The sequence below is a fragment of the Trachurus trachurus genome (assembly GCF_905171665.1).
Source record: "Trachurus trachurus genome assembly, chromosome: 23".
NCBI lineage: Eukaryota > Metazoa > Chordata > Actinopteri > Carangiformes > Carangidae > Trachurus > Trachurus trachurus.
This window is the reverse complement of record NC_139912.1, coordinates 6,398,561-6,411,421: the sequence shown is the minus strand read 5'-3', so window position 1 is coordinate 6,411,421 and position 12,861 is coordinate 6,398,561. Positions and strand designations below refer to the sequence as shown.

The window sequence follows — 12,861 nt, the reverse complement described above, 5'->3', positions numbered from 1 at the left end:
GTGTAGCCTATGTTTGTGTAGGCTACGTCTCAAGCTGTCACATGTAGGCTATTTTAGGTATATTTATTGTCTGACAAATTTCCCCTAGGGACAATAAAGTATATTCAATTCAATTCAATTCACTCTCCCACCACGAGGCGTCACCATTTCATCTCGTAGCCTATCGAAATAAAAACATCAGCATGTCTGCTAATCAGTAGATTTATTACATCTCAATCAATAAAATGTTAGTTTTTTTCATGCCATGTAAATACCAGTGATGCAAACTCGAAACAAACCACTTGAATAATAGATTAAAGTTTTAGGAATAGGTTTATGGCTATGTGAACCGACTGTTTTCGAAGATTCGCGAAGCAGGTATTGGTCTCTCTTGAGCTTCCGTAGAACTTCGCTCACATGTATTTGTTTACTACGAAGAGGGGTGTGAGCTAGCGGCTAACAGCTGTGCACCTGTCTCACCAATGAGACCATTTACAGTTTTTTAAAGTCATTTGACGAAGACACTTTATAAAGAATCAGTTCGTTGTATCATATCGTGTTCTTTACGTCACGCTAATGTTTGTTTTAACGCCTCAGCCTCGAGTTTGGAGAGCTAATCGTAGCTAAGCTAAAGCTAACAACAACAACACAGGAGCTAAGAAGTTAGCTGGATGTTTATGGTGACTTTTCGGGATTATATAGTTTTTATATGCGGTTTAGTTTGATTTAACACACAGCTGTAGTGATGCGGTCTTTAAACTATGTGCAGCGGGTTAGTTTGGATTTCACAGGAACTCTGTTTCCTCACGCTATATGTCTGGGAGACGCAGACAACGACTCGGTAACTACTCTTAACTTCCCTTTTTTAAATTCTGGGTTAATCTGTCATGAAATGTGATATCAACCATTATTCTGCTAAACCCAAAGCTGTGTTAATATTTTGTGGAGCTCGAGCAACAACGATAAGAAGCCGACTGTTTTAAGTGTTTTAAATGCATCAACAAGAAAGAAAAATTGTATAATATTTTCCACAGTTTACCAATGTAATAATCAGAAGATAATTAGATGTCAACATATAACAAAAGAGATAGATAAATAGATAGATACTTTATTGATCCCATTGGAAATTCATTTTCTCAGCTGCATTACACAGTGCATAGCCTAAAGTGCATAAAAATAGTGTAAAAGAAAGATAATAAATGAAGAGTTCATTTGCAAGAGCAGATAAATGCCATTTTGAAAAAAAAAGTGAGTTGATGCTTTTGAATTATTTTTTGCATAGTGTTGTTGTCAATAAAACTTTATTTTTTTGAACTACATCTGTTTTGTTATGTCTCATCCCCTTGGTCAAAGCCACTCAACTTTGGTTTGACTGATATCACCTGGTGTAAATAGTAATTGAAAAAAAAATAGAAATTATTTTTGGAAACGGAGTTATCTGCTTTTGCAAATGAACTCTTCAAATATTCATAAAGATAGCAGCCAATAAATATTATAAAAAGATAGAAACATTGCAGTCCTCCTCCCCAGAGGTGTGTTAAAACAGTCTGACGGTATCTTGTCTGTGTTCGCTGCAGTTGAACGAGCTGGTTGTAGGAGACACCAGTGGGAAGCTGCTTGTTTATAAGAACGATGACTCCAAACCCTGGATCACCAGGACCTGTGTGGGCATGGTCAGTACAGTGATGTCATCATTATCATCATCACTGGGGTCAAAATGTGTGAATTTGTCTCTCTGATGTGTTTTTTTTGTTTTATTTCCCCAGCTGACGTGTGTTGCGATCGGAGACGTCTGCAACAGAGGAAAGGTAATGACATGATAATGTTGTGGGTATTTATGTGGTATTTATTTAGTATCAAGGTTCTTACGCAAGTATGGAAAGTATGAAAAAGTATGGAATTTGATTTTATACATTTCCAGGTCTGGAAATGTATGGAAAATGGAAACTATTGTATGGAAATATATTTATCTGGGTTTGGTCTTATCTGAAGTTATTTGGGTTAATTATTTTGTATGCGCTATTGTACCTAGCTACAATCTCCAAGAAATTATTTGGTTACATAATGGCATACACATTCAGAATAATGAAAACAAATGATTAATTGCATGCTTTTTTTTTATATTATGCACATCTATTTGCTCAAATATCACAAATAATTTGATTTTTTCCCCTGAGAAGTCTGGAAATTAGGTTCTGGAAAAAGTATGGAATCTGGAAATGTCAAATGTGTAGGAACCCGTATGTGTTTCTATTAACCGTGTGTGTTGTCGTTGTTTTTTTCCCTGTGGGTCAGAACCTGGTGGTGGCGGTGGGAGCAGAGGGCTGGTTCCACCTCTTCGATCTGACCGGAGCGGCCGCGAGCAAATCAGATTCCTCCAGTCAGCACGAGTTCCTCTGCCCCGACGACCAGAGACCGTTCTTCACCCAGCACATCCCCGCCAACACCAAGGTCATCCTCATCAGTGACATCGGTAACGGTTCAGCTCTGTTGTTGCACACCCTGCTTTTTGTTGTGTTGTTGCTTCCAAGCCTGACCACAGCTGTGTGTGTGTGTGTGTTTGTGTGTGTGTGTGTCTGCAGATGGCGACGGACGCTGCGAGCTGGTGGTGGGATACACGGACCGGGTGGTGCGAGCGTTTCGGTGGGAGGAGTCGTCCGACAGCTCTGACCCGGGATCAGGTCAGCTGGTTCTGCTGAAGAAATGGCTGCTGGAGGGACAGGTTTGGACTTTACAGAAACAACAGAAATTATTAAAGGGATAGTTCAGCATTTTTGGCAAATTCTCCTTTTACCATAATCCCTACAGTCATAGCAGTAGTAGGTTCATTACCTTTAATTATCGGTGCATGTTGTTTTGAGATCGGCGGGGCAGAGACGTGAGCTGCTCAGCGAACACAATGGAGGTGAACGGTACAGGTCCCCTGTCCCTCATCAAACTCATCAAATACACAATCCAACAACTCCACAACGCTCTGGTGGACAAGGTGTGATCTGCACATTCACCACGCTATGAAATAATCATAGATAGAGATAGATAGAGATAGAGAATACTTTATTCATCCCTAGCAGGGAAATTCACGTTAGTCCAGTAGCTCATACAACAATGACAAAAAAGATTAACACAAAAATACATTTTAACAAGTGTTATATAAAACGATTGCAGCAGGAACAAATGATCTCTTAAATCTTTCTGTTCTGCAGGTCAGGGAGATGAGCCTTTTGCTTCGGCTGCTCCTCTGACCTGAGAGGGTTTTGTGTAGAGGGTGTTGGGGGTCACCCAGGATGGTCTTCAACTTACACCTCCATCATGTATAATTATGTAACATTACCACACATGAAGCAAATACTCGGAGCTACTTTTGAAATCACTCCGCCCAGCAGCTGTGTCTGCAATCTAGTTCCGGCTACACATTTGCCTGGAAAACAACTCTGTCTCGTAGCGTGGTGAATGTGCAGGTCACAACTTGTCCACCAGAGTGTTGTGGAGTTGTTGGATTGTGTATTTGATGAGTTTGATGAGGGACAGAGGACCTGTACCGTTCACCTCCATTGTGTTCACCGAGCAGCTCACGTCTCTGCCCCGCGGATCTCAAAACAACATGCACCGATAATTAAAGGTAATGAACCTACTGCTATTACTATAGGGATTATGGTGAGAGGAGAATTTGCTAAAATGTTGAACTATCCCTGTAAATTAAATAAAACCTGACAGTGTAATGATAGCTATTATTTATTCTATTTATAGTTTTTACATTTATAGTTTTCATACTGCATCTTCATAGATACATTTTATCCTGCTTTTATATTGCACAGGGATTAATAAAGTATTAATTGATTGATTGATTGATTGTGTATTGATGGTGTGTGTGTGTGTGTGCTGCAGGTGGACAGTCTGTCAGTGAACCCCGGTCCCGAGGGTCTACCAGAGCTGATGGTGTCTCAGCCCGGATGCGGCTACGCCATCCTGCTCTGTTCCTGGACTCAACAAGACTCCTCTGGCTCTGGAGACGATGCCCCTGCCACGCCGGGGAGGTAAACCCTGTAGTGACATGACGCCGGTGTTGATTTAAAGTGTAATTATTAATATCATGAACTACAGGCTCTGGTTTTATCTGGTTCTTCACAGCGAGGGGCCGTCCAGAGACATAGTTCTTCATCTGACCACTGGGCGGATACACAACAAGAACGTGTCCACTCACCTCATTGGCAGCATCAGCAAAGGTACCAAACACTCAGCCGGGTTTCCTCTACCTGGGCATTTCACTTTATACAAGCAATTTATAAGTTATATCCTATATTTTAGAGATGCAACCTTAACTTTAATCTTTTTTTTTGTTTTTCATCAGGTTCAAAAGAGGAATCTTCCAAATGTGGCCTCTTTGCTCTCTGCACTTTAGATGGTAAGTCATGATAATAATCCTAATAATACAGGACAGGTGCATCTCAATAAACTAGAATATCATGGAAAAGCAAATAGCCCCAACCAAGTATTGAGTGCATATAGATGGACATTTCCATATTAAAAATGCTTTTTTTAATTGGTCTTTTGTAATATTCAAATTGTTTGAGATACTGAATTTTAGATCTTCATTAAATGTAAGATTGTAAACATTACAAATAAAATAAATTAAATAAATAAAAGACATGAAATGTTTCATTCTATGTGTGATGGATCTACAGTATATAATGTATTAGTTTCACTTTTTGGATTGAATTACTGACATGAATAAACTTTTCCATGATTTATTGTAATGCATCTGTAGATGTATTTAGTTCAGGTCAGTGCAGCTTAGTGCAGTTTCCTTATCTCTTTCCATCTCATCTCTGCTGAGGTTGTGATTTGGAGGCAGAGCAGGACGACTGCAGGAGTGTGTGACCGTAGGTGTGTGACACCTGATGTGCATGAGTGATGTGTGGTTACATTAATAAGTCTGGTAATAACTCCAGGGCTCCTACGAGTGAACTAACCACAGCTGCTGCTGAATTTAAAATTTATATTTGAAGAAATGTTCAGTTTAAATGAGTTTTTGCTGCAGTTTTTTTTAGTAATAATTATGGTGACATGAATTTGAATGAGCTCAAACTGAGTCTTGAGCTTGTGTGCAAATTTGGGTGTTTTTAATTTACTTCCCCAACATAAAGTGAGTGAAACAGGTGAAGAGAAGAGCAGTGGTGTCTCCACATCATCAAAATAGTGCAATATATCTTTATTTTCTGTCCTGCTTCTGTCTGTTTTATGGTTAAATATTCAGTTCGAGTTTCCACTATCGATGCTCATAATAATTTCTGAGTGAGTTTGACTCCAGAGAAGAGGAAACACGCTGCATGATCCTCTGTCCGTCTCCTCCTGTGGCTCCATGTAGTGATGATGATGGTGATGCAGAGGAACAGAACTGCACAGAATAAAGTGTCATGTCGTTTCTATATTCTGGACCAGCTGTGAAAGCAGCCAGCGCATGGTGTGTGTGTATGTATGTGTGTGTATGAGTAGGTAAAGGGCAGATCAGTATGCACCATATGTGTGGAGAGTCCCCTGCTGTACTATAAGTGCCACAGGTGGAGCGGCGGCCCCCGCGGCGCCGGTCGCTGGCTGCCGGCCGATGCAGCACGTTTCCTCCCGGCAGCAGCAGATAACTGGCAAACAGATCTCAGAGCAGCTGCAGAGTCCATCAATATTTAAAGAAGAAGAGGATCCAGCAGTGGGATTATCATGGCCGCCAGCATTACATTACTCACACAATCTCCCTTAAACCGACACCGCCGTGAGCCGACGGAGAGGAGATTTGTAGAATTAAACTCACAACGTAGTAAAAATGTTACGATTACGATTACTGGATGGATTTCACCGCTGTGCTTTACAATACGGTCGGCTCAGGTTTTTATTTCTGAAGGACGCCTCAGTGTGAACGTGTCAGTGTTGATACTCTGATGAGCTCGAGGTTAAAATCAGTCTGTTGTGTTTTATTGTCAGAGTCACATCGGCCACTTCCTGACTGAAAAATCTCATCTTCAAGAGCTCTTAAACATTTGTTGAGTTATTCTCTTTTTTAGCACAAGCTTTGTGACTGAATAACTACGTAAAAACTGTCCATTGATATTATTTCAACATGTGTTTTTTGTCTCCACATGTCTCAGGGACCCTGAAGTTAATGGACAGCTCAGAGCAGCTACTGTGGTCGGTGCAGGTGGATCATCAGCTCTTCGCTCTGCAGAAGCTCGACGTCACTGTGAGTTTGTGTGTCCACTAATGTGATGTTCTTTATAATAATTGCAGCAATATTGAGGATATTTTATTCATAAAGTTTATTTTGTCAGTCACATGGTACTTTTCTTGGGAAAAAACACAGTTCATAGCATGAAGTTATGTCACATTTCACCTCAATCACCTTTGTAACGCACAAAGTTCAACAAGAAATACCTGTTAAAAACCAAAAAACACACAATGATGCAACAAAAGCATGCAAACATGTTGGATATTTGTTAAAAATAGAAAAATAAGACTAAGCGTTATCCTTTATAAAATATTTCATGAAACGTAACAACAATATTTTTGACATTTTTCGATAAAACAAATAAAGATGAATTCAGATATTCTCCTGACTGATAGACTAATCAGTTCAGCACCGTGTGGACGCACACATCTGAATCTGTCCGTGTGTTTGCTTGTGTCCAGGGCGACGGCAGAGAGGAGGTGGTCGCCTGCGCCTGGGACGGTCAAACCTACATCATCGACCACAACAGGACGGTCGTCCGGTTCCAGTTTGACGAGAACGTCAACGCGTTCTGTGCAGGTGAGACACGGTTCATGTTCCTCACTCTGAGCCGCAGATACTGTAAGATGATGTAGCAGGGCTGTCACAGTCATTTTAGTTCAGGGGCCACATACTGTACATCCAAGTTTGATCTCAAGGGGGATTGACCAGTAAAATTATTGCATAATAACCTGTAAATAAGGAGAACTCCACATTTTTCCCTTTGTGCTTTGTGCAAAGTAGATTATTAAGATGTTTACAGTTTATGAACTATCACAAAACATTATGAACAACCTGAAATTTCTTGAGAAAAATACACGTAATTTCAACTAGGGCTGGGTGATATGGACTAAAAGTAATATCAGAAATACATATTGACGGCTTAACATTTGATAACCATTTGTCCCACGGGCCGGGTTGGACCCTATGGCGGGCCGGTTCTGGCCTGCGGGCCATACATTTGACACCCCTGTGATAAAGATATAAAGGTACATTCACAAATGTAGGTTTAGGTTCAAACATCCTGGATAAGAGGTAGAACAGATAGAAAACTATAGAAAAGAGGCAACAAAAGAGAGTGGATAAAAGTAGAAATTGAAACCTAGATGCTGCTTGCACATTGTCAAATTCAAAGCTATTACATTAAAACAACCTGCAGATTATTCAACTTTTTTTGCCAGATCATCTCACATCACATGTCACCAGTAGGTGGCAACATCGAGCTGCAGATTCTCTCTGCCTTTTTTATTTTATTTTGTTTGCTCGTCCTCCGACTTTCTCCCTCTGTCCTCTCCCATCTCTCTGCAGAGTCTGATCAGGCCACAGTTTATCTGAGAGCTAATGTGACATGTGCAGCAGTGAGTGGATTAAAGAGACCAGAGACCTTGATGTGTCTGATGATTCCACCCAGACGTGTTTGGTTGTTGCACCCGCTGAGTGTTTACGCGCACGGGGACGGTGCGGCCGTCTGCGCCGTCATTAGCACAGAGATAAGATCGGTTCCTCAGATGGATTTAGCACAGAGGCACACATCAGTAGCCATGATATGCATAATGTGAGTGTGTTTGTGTGTTTGTGCAGGTCAGTACACCTGTAAGGAGGGTAAAAACAGCCCCTGCCTCGTCTACGTCAGCTTCAACAACAAGATCCACATCTACTGGAAGGTGGAGCTGGAGCGCATGGAGTCCACCAACCTGCTGCGGGTCCTGGACCAGAAGCCCGGGTTCAAACGGCAGCTGAAGGCGCTGGGAGTGGGTGAGTCACTTCTCCTCCAATTAAAAACCTCCGCCGTTCTGTTTGTTCTGTCCCTAATTGGACAAGAGGACGAACCGAGACTGTTTGAAGTCGACTCGTCCGTCATTTAGCTGGGATGCGGATGTTATATTAACGAGGAGGGGAAATAAATGATGACACAGAAACAGAGTTTGACTAACGAGATGCTGTTTGCTGCCAAGTTTGGAGGAGTCGCCGGCACAAACAGATTCATTCTGGAGTGACGGATGCAAGAGGCTCCCGACACTTTTCTTATGTTTAAAGATTTGCTCTTTGGTTAAAAACTAAAAAAAAAGAATGAAAAAAACTGGAGAATCAAATCAAACAAACTCACATAATCACACTTAGTCTGACTGGTTTCATTACTTCTCTGCAAAAACAGAAACTTTTCTGCTTAAAAAAAACTTTTTTCGATGAACAAATACATCGAACTTTGCAATAAAATGCTGTTTTGACAATTTTAATAAGGGCCTGACTGATATTAGGGAATAAAAAAGTCCTTAAAGCTACATAATATCAAATAAAGACACAATAAAACAGATTTACTATTAATGTTATTGCTTTTTTAATAACATCAGATTCTTAAAGTCGCTGGCTCGTTCCTGTTCAGGAAGACGACAGTGAGGAAATCAATTTGCTAATTTGTTGTTTTTCCTCTCTGCTTTTCAAATCTATATACAAACACACCGAGCTGAGGAGATGGAGGTATTTTTAGAGGAGCTGTGAGGACGCTGCTCTTTGACTCTCTGTATCTTCTACAGTTCAGATCCTTTTTTTTTTCCAAACACGATGTTTAACCGAGTCAATAACTGGAGTTAATGATTGTAAATGCACGCTGTGTGTTGTTTATTTCCTCTTAATTTCCTTCGTTAATGTCTTTTTAGTGGTTGAACATTAATCACGTTGGATCCGGTCTGAAAATGTTTTTACTGTAGAGGGGAAAAAAGCTGATTAAATCATAAAGGAACCCGTGCCTGTGCTGTTTGCTGTGGATGGATGACCACACAGACACAGTCGACCTCTCTGTGTCAGTGGAGCTGTGTGAAATGAGTGGAAAGAAAACTAATGATGATGACACACAAACACATGTTCAGTACACATGTTTTCTGAAGCATTAGCCTAACGTCACAAAAATGAAAATGTGAGTTCCAGTTGATCTTTCTTTTATGTTTTGGTGGTGTTGTTGTTGTTAGCGTAGCTTCCTGCCGCCTCGGTTAATAATTCAACCTCTGGGCCTGTTGTGTTTCTTCATCCTGTGATTTCACATGCGTGTTGTTACCCAACCCACTGTGGAAAATGTCTGATGCAGCAGCCTAGGGACAAGGAAGGAGACAGAGGAGGCGAGGCGGACGAGGACAAATAACGGTGTAAAATAAAACGTGTTGGATGTGGAGAGTGTGTTAGAGCAGAGCAGAGGATGTTACGTCTCAGTTAAACATGAAAGCCAAAATCAAACTGCTGCAGGAAAAAAATAAAAGGAAACAACAAACCGAGGACACACAGAGGATGGAAACTCCACTGTAGGTGTTGACTCGTCTCCGCTGCCTCGTCGTCCTCGCCTCACACTAATGTCAGCAGCGGCTCTCAGGCTCATTCCCATTAATAGCGGCTCTGATGATGAAGAGTCTGTCAGGTTAGCCATCACAACGTGGGGAGGTTTTCTAAATGCAGACGCTCTGGTGGCCTGTTAATCTGTGATCGAGGAGTTCATTCATCAGAGGACAGAGTCAGTCAGGTGAGCTCTGAAAGTGCAGCAGCAGCAGCTCCTGGAGGTGAAGCATCAGTCTGTGTTTCTGCTGAAGTCAGTGTTCAGTCACTGAATCATCACTGTAGATCCACTTACACTTAATAATGTCACTGTCTTACTAACTAGTTAATCAGCAGCTGCTTCACAGTAAATGTTTCCACTGCTGCAGGACATCCAATGCATTTATTTAGCTTTTTCATAGTATTTAAGCAATAATTTAAAGCAGAAGTAAGCGTTCCGGTTGTTTTGGCTAACTTCCTGTCAGCCGATGGAGTTAGCAGTCCCCGCCCTCGTCCCTACGTCACCACATTCACGCGCATCCCTTGGCTGCACACGAGAGGACCGCCCCTTTATGCCGTTCTCTCTCCTCATTGGATAAAGGTTGTAGGATACAAGGAAAGTTTTCTCCTCGGCTTACAGCAGAGCAGAGTGACTGACAGACCCGTGTTTCAGACCAAACACTCTATATAAGTGATTGCTGCTGGAAGATATAACTATTTAAGACTTATATTAACATAAATATTCCGCTTACTTCTGCTTTAACATGTAGTCTTACAAAATGTGCTTGATGCGCTTCTGTCTTTATGAAGCAGATGAGATAAGAGAAGTAGAAGGAAAAAAAGAGTAATAACAAGAACATAAAGGAGGAAAGATATGAACTATGAATGTAAATTACAAGTATTTGCATTTATAAAAATAGTTTTATAATGTGGAAACAGAAAAACAAGTGATAACTTTGACACTAAAGCACCAAGTCTTGAAAATATTGAATTAGGAATGATTGTTTATTTTATTTATCTCCATCTTTTCTCCCTTTATTTGCACTTTGTCTGCATTTCTCTACACTTTCCTAAAACTGTGCATCACATCATCTTTGTGCATCGTTTGAATCCTTGTGCACACACATGTGAAAAAACACAAAACTCTCCAGTGTAACTGTGGTTAAATCCTCCACAGGACGTCTGAGGTTTCACTTTTTGCGTTATTAAAAATCAGATGGAGCTGAAAACGTCGCTGAGATAAAATGCACGAAACAGGAAGGTGTTGCTGCAAAAGTGTGAGTGTGAAACAGCTGCGGCAGATGTTGAGAGTTAATAACAACTCCACTATACGGAGGTGAGAAGTGACGGGAAATGAGAAGAAGGTGAAAACCAGATAATCAGTCCATTAGGGGGAAAAAAGAGCAGGAAATAAATTCCACACAAAAGGGCTGGAAAAGTGGCAGTATGGTGTCGACCTGGATGTGAACAAACGGTGAAATGTCCATTTAAACCAGTGGCTCCTAATGTCAGAGGTAGAACAAAGACAGGAACTGTTTGTCTGACGTGTTTGATGCTTGTTGAACATTGTGTGGCCTGTTAGCGTGCTAACGTTATCCAAAGATATATATACTGTATATATTTATATTTTGTTATGATAACATTAAAGGGATAGTAGTTCAACATTTTGGCAAATTGGCCCATTGTCATAATCCCTATAGTCATAGCAGTAGGTTCGTTACCTTTAATTGTCGGTGCAAGCTATTTTTAGAACAGTGGAGCAGAGCCGTGAGCTGCTCAGAGCTACACTACAGAGGCTAATGGGATTTCTTGGTTTCTCTCATCAAACTCAAACTCATTAAATACACAATCCAACAACTCCAAAACGCTCTGGTGGACAAGTTGTGACCTGCACATTCACCACGCTTAAAGGTAACAAACCTACAACTAAACCTAAAAATGTTGAACTATCTCTTTAAATATGTGCACAGCTAAAAGTCATAGTTCACATTACAAAATTTTGTTAAAGCGGGCGTTTGCAAACATTAGTTGACGTTACGTTAGGAGATCTGTGTCAAATCTCGCGAGTGTTTTTGAGACAGCGATGGGTCTTGAACAAAGTCCATTTTCTCCTGATTTGTCCGTCTGAAATTTACCATTTTAGTGTCAAAATGTTCAGAAGAGATGTTGAATTGTGAAAAATGAGTCCAACATTTACTTCAGTGACTGTGGCAGTGTCTTGGGCACAGCTCAGGCTTGATGCCGGTTCATCCTCAGAGGAGCCTGAACGTCTGCAGCAGGTTTCAGTGAATGTTCATATCAAGTAGCTGTTGACACATTTTGATCATCAGAGCAGCTTCAAAGGCTAAAGATAAGAAGGTAAGATGTACAGTAAGATGTCCGTTTGTGAGCGATCAGCCTGTGTTTGTGTTTGGATGTCGTCACACAGGTCAAATATCATGTTCTTCACCTTTTATCTGTGTGTGTTTTCCCTCCTCAGATACAGAAGACGCAGCGGCGGTGAGAGAGCTGGTGTCCGACCTCCTCTACAGAGATCCCCAGACGTAGCCCATGCAGCGACACCTGAACACACCATCGCATCAACACATCAACACACTGAGCCCTGACTGTAAATACTCTGTTAATAAACACTGACTGTCTGTCCACCGCTCTGTCTCTCTCTGTTCCTCTGTCTCGTTGTTTGTGTTCCCTGCAGAAAGACGCGTCAGGTTCAGGTTACAGATTTACTCGCCGTCGGCTGTAATCACAGATCCTCACACACACACACACACACACACAGTCTGTATTCTACCTGCCCAGCTTGTTTTTCACCAGGCAGAAGGGAGGGAAGGATGAAAAAAAAAAGCACAGACACACTCTTCAACCTGCTGTTGTGTGGAGGTTTTTATATTCCGATGAAAAGACGTCTCCCACCGGCGCCTTTTCATCCTGCACAGCCTCTTTCTCCTCTATCTGCTGCATCGTCTTGAAGATATAAAGCGGTAGAGATAGGCTATTACATAACGCAGCATTTGTTACATAATGAGTTTTTTTTTTTTTTTTTGCACAGCAGCGTTTGTTTGTCAGCCGAGCAGCAGCTCCAGCGCCTGCAGGCTGCGACGGCTGGAGGGGCCGGGGGGGGGGAATCGCCCAGCGCTCCCAGTAGAGAGAGGATCTTATAACCGGCCCTGCAGACCGCCTCATGCAACATAAATGAGTCTGACGTGGGTGTTTGTGTCTGTGCGGGCGAGGGTGTCGGTGTGTCTCCGAGTAAATCCAGGCTCAGGTGTCCTGGTGTATCGGCCACAGCCTCTCTCCTCTGTGTGTGTGTGTGTGTCTGCCCTTTAGAG

The 12,861-nt window shown here is 41.6% G+C and overlaps 1 protein-coding gene across 1 annotated transcript; it reads left to right on the top strand.

Moving 5' to 3' along the window:
* Nucleotides 1–414: 414 nt before the first annotated feature.
* itfg2 (integrin alpha FG-GAP repeat containing 2) lies at nucleotides 415–12,177 on the top strand. Its single transcript, XM_083999257.1, has 12 exons — nucleotides 415–820; nucleotides 1,557–1,652; nucleotides 1,746–1,787; nucleotides 2,275–2,452; nucleotides 2,562–2,701; nucleotides 3,865–4,013; nucleotides 4,108–4,202; nucleotides 4,328–4,381; nucleotides 6,117–6,208; nucleotides 6,655–6,772; nucleotides 7,814–7,987; nucleotides 12,012–12,177. Exons 1-12 carry the CDS (start codon nucleotides 725–727, stop codon nucleotides 12,077–12,079), a joined length of 1,302 nt encoding a protein of 433 aa, XP_083855383.1. The 5' UTR covers nucleotides 415–724; the 3' UTR covers nucleotides 12,080–12,177.
* Nucleotides 12,178–12,861: the final 684 nt, after the last annotated feature.